At 41.1% G+C, this 19,712-nt stretch overlaps 1 protein-coding gene across 3 annotated transcripts in view; it reads left to right on the top strand.

Annotated features, from left to right (window-relative positions):
* Positions 1 to 19,712, top strand: part of LAMA3 (laminin subunit alpha 3) — a 2,187,360-nt gene that overhangs the window by 1,011,505 nt on the left and 1,156,143 nt on the right. For all 3 annotated transcript variants that reach the window (XM_044065357.1, XM_044065355.1, XM_044065356.1), the window contains exon 14: positions 10,930 to 11,064. In XM_044065357.1, coding sequence (XP_043921292.1) covers positions 10,930 to 11,064 — 135 coding nt within the window. The remainder of the gene's footprint in view (positions 1 to 10,929; positions 11,065 to 19,712) is intronic.

Raw genomic sequence — 19,712 nt, 5'->3', positions numbered from 1 at the left:
TTAGGGAATTTTTGTTTTTACCCCAGCATAGGCCTTTGGCTATACCTCCTGTTCTGGATGTTGTGGAAGATGTGTTTGCAGAGGCTGCTCTTAATCCTGATTCTTTGCCTCTTGCTCCTGTTAAACCGGATAGGTATTACAGGGTGCCTGAAGCTCATAAATATCTTTTTAAGAGTCCTAGGGCGGACCCAGAAACTGTTAGTCAAGGGCCTAAGGGTGTCAAGGCTTCTGTTGTAAAAAATCCGGTTCCTCCAGATAAAGAGGCCAGGGCTGTGGATAGATGGGGAAAGAAAGTCTATACTTCTTCCACCTTAGCTATGAGGGCTTTGAATTGCCAGTTTCACATGTTGAAATTCCAAAACTATCTACTTTCTCAATTGAAGTCTAAGGTAGATGCTCTGGCGGAAGGTATTGAGTGTAAGGAATTACAGGATTTGGTGCATGTTTCTGAACAGGTGGGTAAGCATTCTTTGCAATGTGGTTTTGATGCTGTACAGGCCTCGTCTAGGGTGGCTGCCACTGGGTCAGTTCTTCACAGGCACGCCTGGCTGAGGGATCAGAATTTATCTGACCATGTTAAGACAAGGATTTTAGATGCTCCTTTACAGTCTGATGTGTTGTTTGGTTCACCTGTGGAGGCAGTCTTAAAGAAAATGGAAGACAAGGCTAAGTCTATGCAGACTGTTAAAGATTTTTTGCAGGTTCAGCCTCCAAGTTTAGTAGGAATTGGCCTACCAAGGGGTGGACGTATCCTTCTTATGATTCCCAGTCTAGGGGTAGATCTAGACGTGGTAGGGGCAGAGCTCAGGGCTCTTTCAGGCCTAGAACAGGGAGTTCACCTGCACAGTCTTCGAGTGAGGGCAGGGGTCAGTCCTTTCGTAAACAGGCCCAATGACCTACCTTTTCAGCTGCCAGAGCCTTCTCGTCTGGCAGCACCTTTGGGAGGAAGGTTGGCACTTCTCAAGGAAAATTGGAGTTTAATTACCCAAGACAGATGGGTATTGGATATCATACACCAAGGTTACAAGTTTTATTTCCATACCTTGCCTCCTTTCAAAGGCATGCCAGACGTTCCTCCTCAACAAAGAATAGAGGCTCACAAACAAATTTCTCTGCTACTTCAAATAGGGGCCATACAGCCGGTCCCCCTGCCAGAAGTGGGCCTAGGATTTTATTCTCGCCTGTTCCTAGTACCAAAGAAGGGGAACACGTGGAGACCAATTTTGGATTTATCTATCCTCAACACTTATCTGGACATTCCCAAGTTCAAAATGTTGACGTTACAACAGCTTTTACCTCTGCTGGGCAAAGATCACTGGATGGTAACTCTGGATCTCAAGGAGGCTTACCTTCATGTTCCTATCAGACTAAGTTGCAGGAAGTATCTGCGTTTGGCTGGGACTTCTCATTATCAGTTCTCTGCATTGCCCTTTGGCTTATCTACTGCCCAGAGTGTTCACGAAAGTTCTGGCTCCAGTGATAGCTTTCTTCAGGCTAAAAGGAATACAGATTTATCCTTATTTGGACGATTGCCTGATTCTGGCTCAAGAAAGGGACGAACTTCTTCATCATTTGCAATATGTGATAGCAGTGCTAAGATGCCTGGGGTATTCTGTGAGCGAAATAAAGTCCAGTCTAGTACCCTCTCAGGACATGTGCTTTCTGGGTGTAAGACTGAATACAGCATCCCAGATGGCCTTTTTGACCCCGGACAAACAAAAGAATCTTTCCCTTTACTTCCATCAATTGTCTCATCAGTCCAGGCTGACTGCAAGGACAGTCCTTCAAGCCTTGGGGTTCATGGCATCTTGTATTCTGGTGCTTCCCAATGCCAAACTGCATATGAGGAAGCTACAATGGTATCTCAAAATGTATGGACACAGCACTGCCAGGATATGGACACTGTCATTCAGATAATACCTTGCATTCAAAAGGAATTTTTGTGGTGGGCTCAGGAATGTCACCTAAACAAGGGACTCTCTGTGACCCGGCCAGAGGCGAGTCAGATTCTAACGACAGATGCCTCAGACAAAGCTTGGGGAGCTCATCTAAATGGAAAGTGGATACAAGACACGTGGCCTGCCAGACTACAACATCTACATATCAACTTGAAGGAGATGTTAGCAGTCCAATTTGCATTAATAGCTTTCAAGGATTTACTTCTTCCAGGGCAGGTGTTGATTCTAACAGACAACACAACTGTCATGTGGTACATCAACAAGCAAGGGGAACACATTCTTATCCTCTATGCAGGCAAGCAATGATTTTGTGGGAGACTGCTCTCAGTTTACAGCTACATCTTCAGGCAAGGTTTCTGCCGGGAGCACAGAACTCCTTAGCAGATGCGTTGAGCAGACGAATTATGGATCCCCACGAGTGGAAATTGGATCCTCATGTATTTCAGAAATTGACAATGTCATGGGGAACTCCAGACATAGATCTGTTCGCTTCTCCACTAAACTACCAGCTGCCAAAGTTTTGCACGAAAAGGTTTCATCACACAGCCTGGAAAGTGGATGCTCTTTCTTTCAATTGGAGCAATCTTCATGTGTATGCCTTTCCACCTCTGCCTCTCCTCCCAAAGGTACTCCTAAAGGTCAGACAGGACAAGCCAAGGATGATTTTAATAGCTCCAGATTGGCCTCGACAGCACTGGTACCCTTTACTGAGAAGTCTGGTACGGGAGCCTCCATGGCCTTTGCCTTCAATTCCACACCTGCTGTCTCAAGAGAACAGTCATTTACTCAATGTCAAACTTCACTCTCTTCACCTAACAGCCTGGCATATTCTGTTTTGAACCCTGGAGGGTCTCGACTTCCACAGCAAGTTTTGAATGTTATTTTGGAAGCCAGAAGGCCTAGTACAAGGAAAGTGTGCAGATAAATGGAAGAGATTTTTATTTTGGAGTGCAGCAAAGGAATTTGATGTTTCTGAGCCTAATTTAAGTGTGGCTCTTCAATATCTTACTGAGTTACTGGACAAAGGTTTGTCCTTCTCTTCTATTAAGGTTCATGCTGCAGCAATTTCGGCTCACTATGACTGTGACCCACCATTGTTTTCTCATCCTTTGTTCAAGCAATTTCTTAGAGGGCAAAGAATATAAGACCCCACGTAGAGCTCCTACTCCTGCTTGGGATCTCAATTTTGTGTTGGAGAAACTCACTCTACAACCTTTTGAGCCTGCAGCTACTGCCGAGTTGAAATATTTATCATGGAAGACTGCTTTTTGTTGGCCATTACCTCTGCAAGAAGGGTTTCTGAATTACAGGCCCTTATGTCAGTTGAGCCTTTCTTAATTTTCCATAAGGATAGGGTATCTTTGCACTAATCCTTCCTTTATGCCTAAAGTGGTTTCTAGTGTGGCTTTAAACCAAACTATTCATTTGCCTACTTTTTATGCAAATCCCCAAAATAAAGGGGAAAAGATTTTGCACACTTTAGATGTACACAGGCAGTTGCGATATTATTTGAGCAGAACTAAAGGGTTCAGGCAGTCTCAGCAGTTATTTGTTTCTTTTGCTTTGAGTTCTCAGGGCAAGCCTGTGTCAAAACAAACTATTTCTAAGTGGATTGGGTTTTGCATTGCTTTCTGTTATTCCCATCATGGTAAGGAGATTCCAGCTGGGATTAGGCCTCATTCCACTAGGGCTACTGCCACTTGACAGCCTTTTAAGGGGTGGCAACTAAGGATATTTTGGAGGCAGCTACTTGGAGTTCAGTGCATACTTTCTCTAAGCATTATCACCTTCCACTTTACTCTAAAGCTAGGGCTGGTTTTGCCACTGCTATTTTACAGGGCATTTTGGCAGCTCCTGCTGCTTTATAGTTTTGCCATCCTCCCTTACCTCTGCTTTGGGATTCTACCCAAGTGTAAGGACTGCAGCAATGTGAGATGAAGAACATAGTACAGTTTTGTACCTACCATAAATGTAGATGTTCGAAGATCCACATTGCTGCAGTCCAATTTACCTCCCTCCTTCCCCTCTGTAGTTAGAGGCGGTTGTGTGGGTTGGGTTGTAAATATTGTATTTATTGTATATATTGTACATATTATTAGTGCAAGGGTGGTTGGTTGGTTGTTTGCTGTCTTTTGGTTTTGACCTTTCTTTTGGGGTCTTCTGACATCTGGGGCAAGAAAAGACTGAGGATATGACGTCGGTCATGCGCATTTGTACCCTGACGTCCTGATGTCAGTCTAATGCGCCTTGACCGACGTCAGCCTTATACTTTGATATTCGGGCCGACCGAGGACAGCGGACTACCCAAGTGTAAGGACTGCAGCAATGTGGATCTTCGAACATCTACATTTATGGTAGGTACAAAACTGTACTTTTCACAGAAATGTACTACATAAAGCCCCTAAAAAACATATCTGTAGGGAAGTAAGCCTCCCTGCATCCCATGAGGACGCTTTGCCTCCACAGCCCTGATTGTTATTTCATTCAAGTCCCATTTATGATAAGTAATATAACTAATGGTAAAAAGTGTGGTTAACTTATTTTTTTCTAAAATGTTTTTATTCATTTTATAACACAATACATTAACAGTATAGTGATAAGAAAAACAAACTATATACAATATCCATAACAACTAAAAAAGCAATATACATAGGAGAACACCTAATATTTCTCTAACAGATTAGACAATTTTGTCCAAGCAATTAAATGATAGGTTGTGTTGTTAGTCCTTGCTTTTATAGTAGCAATCTCATTCTTACAAATGTATTTCACAAAATGAATAAACTCAGCTTTAAAGACAGGAGTAGATTGGGATTTCAATTTTTAGAAACAATTTTCCTTGCTATAGAAAAGGTAGACCATAGTTAAAATGTTTGTTTTTTAGGAATGACTTCAGGAATAAGAACATTGAAAAGGATAAGGGAGTCAGAAATTATACAGTTGTCATTCCATAGAGCTTTACAAAGATATTTAAAGTCTAACCAAAATGGGGAAATGATTTTGCAATTAACAACCATATGTATCCAGTCAGCATCCGGGTGTCCACATTGCCAGGATTTCCACCTTTCTTGTACATTATTGCTAGTCTATGTGGAGTGAAAAAACATCTATGTAAAAATTTCCATGTGGATACATGCCAGAACAGGGAAGATGTGGATTCCTTCCCCAACTGTAAACAATGTTTTTTTTATCTTTTTCTGGGAATACTTGTCTATTAACTTCACTTGAATAATTCCAATAAGAAACATCTGTTTTGCTAAAATCATTTCTGAGAATTTTATAAATAACAGATATATATGAAGTATTCTTAGGTGAGCTATTAATAACTGTTGAGATAAAATCCAAGATTTTTAAGTTTTCCCACTGTTGTGCAGTCTTGGAGATGGCATATATAATTATCAGGGGGTGGGTGAGGTGCAGGGGGCAGACATTGTTTTGTTTTGTTTGCTGGTGTTGTTTCGATTGTTCATGTTGATCGATGAAGTAAATTGTCAGTCGTGGTTTTGACTATGTTGGTTTCACCATTTAGTCCTTCGACCAACTCACCATAAAGAGGAGCCATCTGCAATTCATTATATGAGCAGAAACATCCGTTAAGAAAATGAGAGTCATTTAATAAATGTAAGAAATATATTGAAAAGTAGCTCCAGCCATAGGTGAAGCAGGATTTACTCCTATCAAAATTTACTGACTCAGGCTTTGCCTTAGTGGTCATCTGCAAAGGTCATAGGTTAATCCCCTGCCCACGACTGAGCTATGATTGTTACCACAGTAGGAAAACACACCCCTGGTCACCCCACAAAAGAGGCTGTTGTGCCTATTGTGCTTACGTGTTTAACAGATGAATAAAGTAAACAAAATAACTAAGCATTGAGCAATCCTGGAAACTATACTGAGTATTTTATGGCTAAAGAGGGAGGTTGTATTGGAGAACACTAGAGCTCACATATAAGTAAGTCCACAACAGTAAGTGATTTAGTTATATGAGCAGAATTATCTGCTGCTAGGAAATCAGCTCAACATTTTTTTTACGCAACTACAGCATTACTTTTTTATTTAAACAGGTAGATATATGAATAAGTTGACAGACTGACAGACAGATAGGGCATGTAACCAGATTTTTCCCTGTTTGTTCTGGCACCACTTTTACGTAGATATATAGAGAGAGATTTAGGCAGTTAAATAATTAGGTAGATGGATTGATTCATTCATTATTAATCCTGTTAGGAAAGGAGATTGCTACGTCCCATCAACCGTCTGCAGCTGTCTTTTTAAAGAACTCCTCATAAATGTAATTTAAAAAAAGCCTGTCATCTAGTATCTGGAGCTGTCAGAATGTAAAGGCAGTTGTCAAACTATACTGCTGGTATGACATTCTGTCAGTACATGGCAACTGTAAAAGTACATTGACAGCAGAACATTCTGAGACCTACAGAAACTCACTGGCGGGGTCCACTGTTCTCTGTTACTTCTGAAAGAGAAAGGAGTGTTGTAAAAATCAAATGTTAAGAGTAAAATATGCAGTCATTTTGGGTTGCAAGTAGTACAGGGGAAACACCTGTATGTGCAGTCAGTCAAATCATAAGCATATTGGTAGTACTATTTAAGTATAATTACAATATTATGTGCCATCAGTCAGATGTTATGAGCCATCTGTTAAACCATGACCACACAGATATTACCGAAGTTGAAGAGGAAATACGATTTATGCTTGTAAGGGGGATAGATGTCCTTCTTAACCCCCCATCCTGTGTGTCAAGTCTCCTTACAACCAGCATTATCATCAATATTTTTAGCATAAACCCATGTTGTAAAGTCTGTGTAGTAATAACGCACATTCACTGCACTTCATTTTCATCAGTTAAGTAAATAGTTTTATAGGTTCATAGGTGTATACTAGATTAACGACCACTAAGGCATTTATAAGCCTAGCCATGCAACCCAAATGTTTCTTACAAGTTATATCATTTAGACGCTTATATAAGGGTGATTGCTAAAGTCCCGGTGGTGCAGCGGTAGCGTTGTCGCCTCACAGCAAGAGGTTCTCCCGTTCGATTCTCGGCTGGAGCACCTTCTGTGTGGAGTCTGCATGTCCTCCCCGCGGTCAAGTGGCGTTCGAAAGACATGCGTAGGGCATGCCTTCGTTGAAGGTTGGGCGTCGAGCTGGCATCTCAGCACTGTAAAAATCTACTGCCAATCATTAGCGGACTAGAGTTCTGCTGTGGTGACCCCTAACCGGGAAAAGCGGAAAGAAGAACATATAAGGGTGATTGCTGGTTGTAACATGATTTACTGAGTGCCTCTGTCCTTCAGAGAAATAGGTGCCAGACCAGGGGTACATTTTTGATTTCCCATCCAATAGCCCAAGTTATGCTTAAATAAGGTTAGGGAGGGCCTTTGTTTCACATGGATGGAGAGCCTATTCCAGAGAATGGGAATTCTCTGAGATACATATCTGTGTCTCCATGTCCTATCTATGTTACGTGCAAAATTTAGGTCTTTAGCTCTAGTAGTTCTGATTCTGTTTGGTTTGCAGACGTACAAAAGGTTCATCAGAGTGGGGTCCAGGGATGCCTTGTATGTCAGGCACGGATCACCTCTCAGCAGTCTGTAGGAGACAGAGTACAGAGACAGGGCTCCAAGACAATCCGCATAGGACATTCTGTTCATGCCCTGTATTCATTTTGTAAGAAAACCCTATGGATGTTCCAGCTGCTGCATGTGTCTGGTCAAGAACATACCGAAGGAAGCACTATACACAATGATGGGTCCGATGAGGGCCAAGTATAGTGGTACAATGACTTCCCTCAACCTATATGTCATGCTCTTACTTATAAGTTGAGCAACATAGAATGTTTTCCTTACTACTTTGGATACATGTTGGTCAAAGGCCAGGATACTGTCCAAATCTGCTCCCAGTTCCCTGACTATTGGGTCTACTTTTAGAGGTGTTTTATCAATGATGCAGTTTCCTGGGGTGGCTAACTTCCCAAAAGGTACAATAATGCATTTCTTAGCATTGAGTTTTAAGCCATAGCTTTAGAACCAGTCATCTGTCTGTATTACACCCTCTTGTAAGATGTTTGCATCTTGGAGGGATTCTATGATTACTCCCAGTTTGCAATCATCTGCAGACTTGTTCAGACAAAGGTCTTTGATATTGGCTTTAATTTTTGAGAAGTAGATGCCAAAGAGGAGTGGGCCCAGCACAGAGCTTCAAGGACTTCACTGGTGACCTGCCTCTTTGTGGAGGTGGTCTCACCAATCCTAACTTCATGGGTCCTATCTCTGAGCCAGTTGGCTATCCAATGAGTTATATAGAGTTTATGTCTAATTCCATAAGTTTGTTAACAATGCCCAAGTGGGGTATTATTCCCAATGCCTTAGCCAGGTCAAGGTAAGCAGTATGCACTGTTTTACCCTCATCCATTGCCATGGTGACCTTCTCAAAGAAGTCCACCAGGTTCAGTAGTAAATGGCCTTTCTTTGACAAATCCAAACTGGGATGGACCCAGTGTTTGAAGGTCTCCAGTGTCATTGTTAAATTTGCTTTTTCACCTACAAGGATACCATTTCAACACAGTTAAAAAGATGACCACCCCAAGTGGCTTTGTTTAGACATAAATGCTGCTCTGGGACAAATAGACAGACACAAGCACACACACACACACACACACACACACACACACACACACATGAAAATGAACTGTTTATTTAGTGTCACTAGCTGCTATACAAAAACATTAAATGAATTCCATTAAGCACTAAATAGTTATGCCCGCATTACTAACTTGAATTTATATGAACACTATTACAAAACACGTCTGATTATTCCTAAAACCTTAGTTTATTGTACAGCTAAAGGCTATATAATTCACTGTTACTGACAGAAAGGCTGTGGGTGACAACTGTTGTGGTCATGTAATAGTTACAGTTAGAATTCACATTATATATTTAATTTATTGCATAAAAAAGATAAAAATTGATTCTGAAATATTTATTGTAATTATACAGTTGATAAATTATCAGCAAATACCTGTTTAAAGTGGCTTAATTACAAAGTATATTGATTTTCTCCAGCTTTTGAAAATACAGATGGAATAAACCAACTGAAGTACACTTTATCTTACAAGAAGATGCCTTGGATGAATACCAGCTTTATGTCAAGTATTGAGATTATTACAGATTTTGACTTATAAAAAAATAAAAATAGAAACCTTGGAATGTTGGAATGCTTTAAAAAAGAGAACATGGCGCCATCAGGGGCCAAGATGCTTAGAAATCTGGTAAATAACGGCATGTTAAACCAACAGTGGTTCCTATCTGTACACCATATGTGTATATGGATATTAGCCAGAATACGTCACATGAACTCCTCAGAAAGACAAGTCAAAGAAAAAAAAGAAACTAATATTTATACTTTACTTTGCATAAGGATATTTTAAAGATACATTTAGCCATAGCATTTATAGATGGCGCTAGTCACATGTTACTTGATAGCAGTTTAACAATAACATGGCTTGAAATCTAATGCAGCACCTCGCACAGCTAAAATTGTGACAAAAATGCCAAGAGAACTACTGTTATGGCCTTCTCAAAATTCAGACCAAGGCAGGAAAATATGGACTTAAACAGTTGTATATATATTTATGTTCCAGGTACGAGGTAGGGCCTGTACAAAAGTAAAGATAACAGCATTTCATATAAAATGTGTAAGCATTCACAATTAAAACTTTAGAAGTGTGTTATTTCATTTGTGTACATTTGAAGAACTAGGCCAAGCAAGATCAGCAAAGGCTCAAGAAAGTGATACATAATTAATTGTCAGTGGTAGTGATGTATGTGCTTACAACAAGTGCAGGAGTTAGGGTATCAGAGAGCAGATTCTACTGTGAGAAATCAGACTGATTGCAGACTAACTGCCTCATAGCTTTTCAGGCAGTTTTCTGTGTAGTATATATGCAATAAGGTCAGAATCAGGAAATCTGTAAGGCGCTAACAGCCAGTCTAATTAAAAGAAAATCAGATGATTAGGTTTAGTAAGTATTTGTTTTAACTATGGGTAGCAGATTTAATTCGTATAGTGAATTGTTCACTGTAGTGGCTGCTTCTGTAATTTGAATCAAAACCACCTGATGAAAGACCTAAGTATCATAGAAGAAAACAGTAAATTTGATTCTCTGATTGTTACAATTTGAGGTTAGATGAAAGTGGGTAAGTACTGTACTTTCTTTGGAACTGTCAGCACGTTTTCCATATAGTAAAATGTCATAAATTGTATAGCTGTGGCATCTTAATATGTTGTACAACTGTGTCAGTGACTGTATGCTCTTTGCAAGTTTATGATTTCCATTTCAGCTTAAAACTTGTTTTCACTTAATCTGTGGCAATCATTTTCTTAGAACATTTGAACTAATTTTGAGCCTTGGGACCTATTTTTGTTTTTTTTATTATTATTTTAGAAATGGATCTACCTTTCATTCATTCATGACTTCATTTTCATTGTTTGGTTTGTGTAACTCAGGACCATTGGGAATAAGAACCTACCCTGACCATCATCCGCCTAAGGCTCCAGACAAATCTGATGTGCTTTCACATGATTAACTATTTGATTAATATTGTTTTAACTCTCATTGGTTATCTCATTATATATTCTTTATTGTTGCTATCTCTGCACATTTTCTTTTTATGTCTGTTTGTGTTTGCCTTGTGTCCACGTGCTGCCCTAACATGATCTGTTATATAAATTCAGCTACTCAGCCATCTAAAGAATAAATAAGCAAACAAATATACAAATAAAACAGGTAGCTACTGCTCAGAATGTTATGTAAGGTTGCTTTTCTATAAATTTTAGTAATTAGTGATCTGTTACGGGCTCACTCATATTCATATCTTTTGTAAGATAGAGCTGAGTTAGATTGTAATAAGACTGCATGAAGTGTTTGATGATAAATTTCTGTTTATAATGCAGCATGCAGCTGTGACAGTTATGGCTCAGCAGACATGACCTGTGACCCCAATGGTCAGTGTCACTGTCGTCCTGGCTTTGGTGGATTGACCTGCAATCAGTGCGCTCCCGGCAACTACGGTTATCCTGCCTGCTTGTGTAAGTAGTCAAATGATGTGTTGCTGTTTCAGTAATGTGCTACATTTCTGTAGTCTTCATTCCATCATTGTTTTTACTTTTTTTTTTAATATTGTCACTTTACCCCTACCATTACTAGCTAGTGTTACTGCTTAGCATAAGCAGTGCACCATTCACCAAACTGCAGCCCGTGTGTAGTTCTCTTGCCTCCCCTCCTCCTCCTTTAGGATTAGCACTGAATGCAACTTTCCTGTAGTGCAGTATGTTCAGTGCCATAACTGTTTTTAACACTAAGAGCAACTTTCATGTAATCCAATAGTGATAGGTGTCATAAATGTTTTTTTTTTCTTGCAGTTATACTTGATAGTTTTCTTGGTGCTGCATTGCTCGTGCTGTATCACTCTTTCTTTTGGTCATAGGTTCATAGGTTCATACTAGGCTATCTACCCTAGGGCACTTATAAGCCTAGCCAGAGTGTGTTTGGCTTTCGCCACCCATTTTAAATGAATTTTGCTATGCCCTTTTTCGAGGTTAGTATACTGTCCCTCTGTCTAACAGTGACACAGAAGTGATACCCGGGGTAAACCTACTATATCCCATCCACCCATCAAGATTCCTCTTGAAGAGAGTCAATGAGGGACTCTGCCTAAACTGAACTGGGATTTTATTCCAGAGTGAAGGGAGCCTCTGGGTTATGAATCTGTCCCTCCAGCATGTCCTGTTTATTTCAGTGCTGAGGTTCAAGTCTCTCGAGTGCGTAGCTCGAGGGGATTTGGATTTTCTGAGGTGCAGCATGTCCATTAATTCCGGGTTGTACATGGCTTTATACGTCAGGCACAGATCGCCTCTGAGCGGGCGGTATGCCACTGAGTAGAGCTGGAGTTTCTTTAACTGGGCAGCATATGTCATCTGTTTGAGCCCTTTGATCCTCTTGGTGAGGTACTTTTGGGGTCTTTCCAGTTGCTGCAGGTGTCTCGTAAGGTACATCCCAAAAGGGGCATTGTACTCAATTATGGGCCTGATGAGGGATGAGTAAAGAGGCACGATGACCTCCCCTGATCTAGATGTGAATCCCTTCATGATTAGGTGGGCTATATAAAATGTTTTTCTAACCACTTTGGCCACGTGGTTGTCAAATGAGAGATTGCTATCAACTTGGGTCCCCAGGTCCCCAATTACTTCTTCCATACTTAATGGATTACCACCTATGTGGTAATTTGTGGGCACTTTGTTTTTGCCAAAGGGGATGGCTATACACTTTTTGGCATTTAGCTTGAGGCCATGGCTCTGGCACCAGTTGTCTGTTTCTATGAGGCCCTTTTGTAGGATGCTTGTGTCGGCTGGAGAGTCAATTATGGTGCCCAGTTTGTAGTCATCTGTGAACTTGGTCAGCCACAGTCCTTCCGTGTTAGCCTGTACCTCCGAGAAATATATACCGAACAAGAGAGGTCCCAGGACTGAGCCTTGTGGGATGCCATTTGTAACTGGTTTGGAGTCTGACATGGCTCCAGCAATTCTAACCATGTGGGTTCTGTCCTTGAGCCAGTTTGCAACCCATCTAGTGACATAGGGGTTTATATTTAAGCTGGTGAGCTTATCTATAATGCCCGAGTGGGGTATTGTATCGAAGGCTTTTGCAAGGTCCAGGTAGGCTGTGTGGACCACCTTCCCCTCGTCAATGGCCTTGATGACTGTTTCAAAGAAATCAACCAGGTTTAAGAGGCAGGATCTGCCCTTAACAAAGCCAAACTCAGTAGGATCCAGTGTCTGTAGGTCCCCAATATCTTTATTTATGAGGTTCATGATGATCCTTTCCATAGCTTTGCAGACCAAGCTGGTCAGGCTTATGGGGCGATAGTTGCCAGGATCCGTTGAGGCACCACCTTTGTGGAGAGGGACCACTGTTGCTGTACACCACTCTTTGGGTGCATATCCTGTAGTAAGGCTGAGATTGAACAGTAGTTTTATGTTTGGGTTTAGTTCTTCTTGGAGTTCATGTAGGATGCAGCCCGGGACACCGTCTGGTCCCATTGATGCTGTGTTTTTTGCTTTGGAGAGGGCGGCTCTTACCTGAGCATCTGAGATGTCAGGGGGGCAGCACTCTGCTTTGATAGATATTTGCCCTTTTAGTGGGGAAGGGGGGGAGAAGTTTGCACTGAACCTGTCAGCTAGGATGTTGGCAATGTCTGTGGGTTCGGTGTATTTTTTGTCATTTTGGACTAATTCTGAGCATATCTGGGAATTCCCACCCAGGTTCCTAACATAACTAAAGAAAGCCTTGTGATTATCCTTAGTGTCCTGTGCAATTTTTCTCTTGAAGCTGGCCTTAGACGATTTTATGAGTGCCCATAGTTTTTTGCTAATACTGATCAGAGATGCCTTCCCTTTTTGGGATTTTGCTGTATCATGTAGTAGCTTTCTCCTTCTATTGCATAGTTTGTTTATGGCTGGGGTCCACCAGACAGGATGCCTAACTTTGGAGGATTGGATCTTGGTTTTATTTGGGATTGCATGATCCATGCATTCCTAAAGGTGTTCATAGAATGCGTTTATAAAGGATTCTGCGGTCTGGACCATATTTTCCACAGGCCCAGGGGCTTTGAAGGATTCCACCTCGGTTTTGAGGAGTGTGAAATTTGCTTTAGAGAAGTTTTTCACTGTGGTTTTCTGGGCAGGGGCTGGGGTCGGGATGTGAATATCTAGTGAGATTAGTTTATGGTCTGATCTTACCAGTGAGTGATACACTTCTGGTCTGGAGCATAGAGTCCCCATGTTGGAGATGATCAGGTCCAGTATGTTTTCCCCTCTTGTGGGAGTGGCAACAAGTTGTTCCATAGCATTTGAGTTTAGAAATTCTAGGAACCTTCGGGCTAGGGTGTTGGAGCTAGAGTAATGCTCCCAGTCTATGTTAGGGTAGTTGAAGTCACCCAATATAATGGTGTTTGGAGAGACCTTCATATTTTCCAGTGTTCTCGGGAAGGCTGAGTGGGGTTCCTGGGTTTGGGAGGGTGTTCTATAGCAGGCTATAAACTGGAAGGCAGTTTTACCCACTGTTAGTTGCACATGGATAGTCTCTGATGCTTCGTGCTGTGCCACCAACCTGGAGGTGTGGATATCTTTGACGAATATTGATACTCCCCCTCCTTTTGTGGTTCGGTCCAAGTTTTGGGGCCGAAAAACATGGTATGAGGTATAACCTGGTAGTGCTGGGGTGCTCTCAGGAGCCTTGAACCAGGTTTCTGTTACTGCACAGATATCGATGTTCTCCATGCTAAGGAGAGTTTCGAGTGCGTGCATCTTGAGGTTTAGACTTCTGGCGTTGAGTAGCATTACTCTTAGTTTTTTATCTCTTGTGGTACCTATGGAGGTGGGTTTGTCATTTGAGCCTTGCCTAAAAAAGGCACTATGTGGGTGGCAAGAGCCTTTGCCAATATCCGAAAGCCCAGGGGTGACAGGTGCAAGCTGTCCCTAGTGAAGCATCGTGGCTTGTCGAGCATGTCATCCCAGGCAGACAGGCATTGGATCCCCTTTGAATGACACCAATACTTAAGCCAATTGTTGAAATTGATCATCTTGTCTTCATATTGTGGCATCATTCTTGGTGAGGGTAAGATGCTACTCAAGGTCAGGGTCATACCGGCCTGGGCTACATGCTCAGAGAGCTCCTCTATGTCTCTTTTCATATAGTCCATGGAGGTACGTCTCAGGTCATTCACACCAGCATGGACAATGACTGAGTCATATTTGTACTTGCCTTGGAGTGACCTGAGTGCTTGTGTTATGTGGCGGATCCTAGCGCCCGACAGGCAGCTCACCGTGACCTTCTCCTTGTTCAGCCTGGTGAGCGGGACGTCAGTGTGCCTGATGATAGAGTCACCTATTACAAGTGTATCATGTGTGTTGTTTAGCCTTAAGGGCTGTGACTCTTGCGCACACTGGCTTTGTGAGCTATGTGTTGCACATGTTTTGTTTTGGGGTAGCGGTTGCTTGGGTGTCTGCTTTGGAGGTCTCTGCTGCTTAGGCAGATTTTTATTTAGAGCCTCCAAGTACGTTTTTGTGTGTTTATGTGTTTGGTTTGCTGTCGTGGTAGGTCTATGTGAGACTGGAATTGTAGTGAGTGTGGTTTCCTTCTCCTCCTGACTGGTTATGCCAGTACTGAGTTGAGAGAGCTTAGCCTCCAGTTTGGCTATATGGTTGCATCTCTCACATGTGTTGGAATTTGTTGGGAGGAGGAGAGGGTTGTCTGTGTACATGAGGCAGTTGTAACATTGCCTCAAGATTCCCAGATTCACCAGCTGGACCGGAGAGGAGATTGACAACTGACCTTTGAACATGCTAGAATAGTATTGGGAATTCCTTTATAATTGAAAAAAAGGGCCAATGGGGAACAAAGTACTCAAGGGGAGTTTGTGAGGGTGTAGTGCTTTTAATTTTTTAGTGCTGACTTATATAATTGCTTTAGTGAGCAAGTGCCAGGCTTTAGAGTGGGAATAGCGTGTTTATTATGATAACTAGATCAGTTCTAAGGGAAAAAGTGAAGAGCAGACTTTGTGGAGCTGAGAATGGTTTAAACCCAATTAAGCGGCATTGCCTGATGCTGCGCTATGCGCAAACTCGCGCAAAGTCGCGCTACAGCGGGTTTTATACAGGGGGACTTGAAAGAGCTAGAAATTGGCCCAAAACGGCCAATAAACTACCAGATTCTTGTGCTGGGAACACTCCTCCAGGGATAGATAGGCTGCTCCAAGCTCCCCACTGCCACTGGTGAACAAAGAAGCCTCCCTTTATCCAAGAAAGGAAATGGGCAACACAGGAACTTTCTAAAAGTCCAGAATACAGCAAAGCCTGTATTTGGACTACTCTAGGTCAGGAAAGACGGGGAACAAGGAAAATCTTTTTTTTCTTTTTTGCAACAAACAGCAGGAAAATGCAATAAATATGTAACACAGGCTAGCGCACTTGAGTGTGTGGCCTCAACACGTAAATGCAACAAACAGGACAAACTTTAAAAGTGCAGGTGCAAAAACAACTTTAAACAGTTTAAAACAGTTCAAGAAGCAGAAATACTTGCAGTTTAGCTAGATCGGACAGTCGCCCAGATAGTAGCAGGAAAACAAACACTTTTATCAGGTTAGCAGTCACTCTTTTAGCCTCTCTGCTGCTAGCACCACTCTGCAGAACCACAAGGAGCCTGGCTGAGTAGTAACAAGTGCAAAAAACGCGCCAAAGTGGGTTTTATACAGGGGGACTTGAAAGAGCTAGAAATTGGCTCAAAACGGCCAATAGACTACCAGATTCTTGTGCTGGGAACACTCCTCCAGGGATAGATAAGCTGCTCCAAGCTCCCCACTGCCACTGGTGAACAAAGAAGCCTCCCTTTATCCAAGAAAGGAAATGGGCAACACAGGAACTTTCCAAAAGTCCAGAATAAAGCAAAGCCTGTATTTGGACTACTCTAGGTCAGGAAAGATGGGAAACAAGGATAATTTTTTTTTCTTTTTTGCAACAAACAGCAGGAAAGTGCAATAAATATGTAACACAGGCTAGCGCACTTGAGTGTGTAGCCTCAACAGGTAAATGCAACAAACAGGCAAACTTTAAAAGTGCAGGTGCAAAAACAACTTTAAACAGTTTAAAACAGTTCAAGAAGCAGAAATACTTGCAGTTTAGCTAGATCGGACAGTCGCCCAGGTAATAGCAGGAAAAAAACACTTTTAACAGGTTAGCAGTCGCTCTTTTATCCTCTCTGCTGCTAGCACCACTCTGCAGGACCACAAGGAGCTTGGCTGAGTAGTAACAAGCGCACAAACTGCGCCAAAGCGGGTTTTATACAGGGGGACTTGAAAGAGCTAGAAATTGGCCCAAAATGGCCAATAGACTACCAGATTCTTGTGCTGGGAGCACTCCTCCAGGGATAGATAGGTTGCTCTAAGCTCCCCACTGCCACTGGTGAACAAAGAAGCCTCCCTTTATCCAAGAAAGGAAATGGGCAACACAAGAACTTTCCAAAAGTCCAGAATACAGCAAAGCCTTTATTTGGACTACTGTAGGTCAGGAAAGATGGGAAACAAGGATATTTTTTTTTCTTTTTTGCAACAAACTGCAGAAAAATGCAATAAATATATAACACAGGCTAGCGCACTTGAGTGTGTAGCCTCAACAGGTAAATGCAACAAACAGGACAAACTTTAAATTACAAGCACAAAAGCGCGCTAAAGCTGGCTTTAAAGCAGGGGGTTAAAAAGAGATAGGAAATGGCCCAAAACGGCCAATAAGTTACAGGTCACTGGGCTGGAACCACTCCTCAAGGGACAGATAGGCTGCTCAGAGCTCCCCACTCTCACTGGTGAACAAAGAAGTTTCCTCCTATCCAAATAAGGATATGGGCAACACAGGAACTATGACACAGCCCAGAGATCAGCAATACCTGAAGACTGGACTATTCTAGTTCAGCACAGGTGGGAAACAAGGATTTTTTTGTTTGTTTTTTACAAAGTAGCAGAAATTAGGTACAGAAACACAGTAAATGCTTTAATTCGGCTAGCGCACTTGAGTGTGTAGCCTACCAGTTAAACTTAGCAAAAACAAACTTTAAAAGTGCAAAAAAACTCAGAAATACAGGCAGGAATGCAATAAAATAACTTCGCAGAGCTTATTTAGTTAAAGAAACAGAGAAGTCTATATATATACAGAAAAGCAGCTAAAACGCACAAACACTTCAGATGCAGTGCAACCTAAAGCACTTGAGTTGTAGCAATATTAAGGCAATTACAGTTATAATAAGTGCTCTGAAATATACTCTATATTTCCAAAATGTTTGAGAAGCACAGTCAGAACACAAGGAGGTTCAAGCAAAAAAAAAAAAAAAAGCCAGTAGCACTAGAGAAAGCCACAAAGAGATAAAGATTTGTAAAGATACAGAATGCTTTTAACTGCAGACAAATCAGTTACTTGTGCAGATTAGTTAATAGCAATAAAATCCACTCGAAGACTAAAAAGTAGACAATAAAAGTGCTATATATTAATTGTTAAAAACAATAATCTGCATCAATAATCGAAAAAAACAGGATATTTGTATATCTCAGCTAACAGCTGCAGTCAACAACTCTTATCCACTCTGCTCAGTGTGTATAGTTTTGTTTTCCTGCTGTATGCGCTATTGTGCTTACTGCTGTTAAAATTCTTAATCAGTATCTAGAGCATTAAAATACTGAGTCACTTGCTAGCTCTACTTTGATATAAATGTGCTGAAAATTATTTTGTGCCATTGCTGCTTAATACTGCGTTTGTCGATAATTTAGATCTAATTTTGTACTGCATCACTACTTGCAATTACATTTTCAGTTTCATTTTTATTTATTGTTCACTCTTAAGAGAGCACCATTCTCTCAATTACAAGTGATCACAAAAATTTGCATTCATAAGTAAAAACACATGACAAAATAATTAGGCTACAAATATTGTGAACTTAGTATTGTATAAAAGAAGCACTTCATGTCCTAAAAACTATCTTCACCATGTGTGCAAATAATAAAACATTGCTGTCAGCAATCAGCAGATAAAAAGGGAGTGCAGTACATGACCAAAGTATGACAGGTTTCTGTTATAAGAAAGGGTGCATTTGGGGACCTGAACACACATTTACTGAAAGTTCTGGTAACAGCAAGCAAATAGATATGTCAGAATGCTATAAACACAATGGGTGGCATCCCTTAAATAACCAGAGACATGATAATTGATGCTACAAGTAACATTAAGAACTCAAATTCCATGGGACCAGACAACATAGCTGCTGGTTTTCTACACACAATTAAGGAAAATATAATTAAATTCTAACCAGTCATTGTTTTTGTATGGAGACATCCCTGAACTGTGGTGACAAGTTCTAGTGGGAACAGTGTACAAACAGTGCTGAGGGAGGTCACATCATGTCCATAGAATTCTAGACTCATCAGTCTGACCAGTGTTCAGTGTAAAATCTTGGAGAGAGTCAGAAAGAAGCTTATCCAGCATGTTAGATATAGAGCAGGATCTGTCTGTTAAGGAAAGATCTTGGCTTTTGAATCCTGTGGCATTCTTTGAAGAGATAACATTTAGCACTTGATGAAGGCTGACATTTCATAATTGTTATCTTGCCCTTGCTAATACGTCGACACTATTCCACATAAGGGAGTAACTGACAAATTGCTAACTTTAAAGGTCAATTGTTATATAATTTAATGAGTAAAGCAATGGTTATGCAATAAAACATCAGACTCTGTAGGAGGTTACCTGGGTGCCCCAGCAAGGTTTAACATGGTGTCTCTCTGGGTTCCGTATGAAGAACATTTCTGTCTAGATTGTTCTTCAAAACATATCTGATGCAGTAGTGATCGCTACACTTTTAATGTCTATAAGTGTACCATCATAAAACTTGGCAAAAAGGACTCATGATTTCAAAGTAAATAACCACATCATAGAAAACATGACCACTAAATATCTAGAGACAGTAGAGCGTAATTTAAAATTTGACCAAGTCAGAAGAGCATAATCTACAGCCCATTTAATTGAAAGGACACGTTAAGTCACTGCAGTGAGATCACTGAACCACTTTATACCTCACTGATCAGACTAGCTATTGAATGTAATTCTGCATTTTGTATTCTTCAAACAAGCCACCTGAAAAACTT

This window comes from Protopterus annectens, chromosome 3.part0 (assembly GCF_019279795.1).
Source record: "Protopterus annectens isolate FY-2018-M chromosome 3.part0, PAN1.0, whole genome shotgun sequence".
NCBI lineage: Eukaryota > Metazoa > Chordata > Ceratodontiformes > Protopteridae > Protopterus > Protopterus annectens.
The sequence above is the reverse complement of the archived record's forward strand: the minus strand, read 5'-3'. Positions and strand labels throughout refer to the sequence as shown.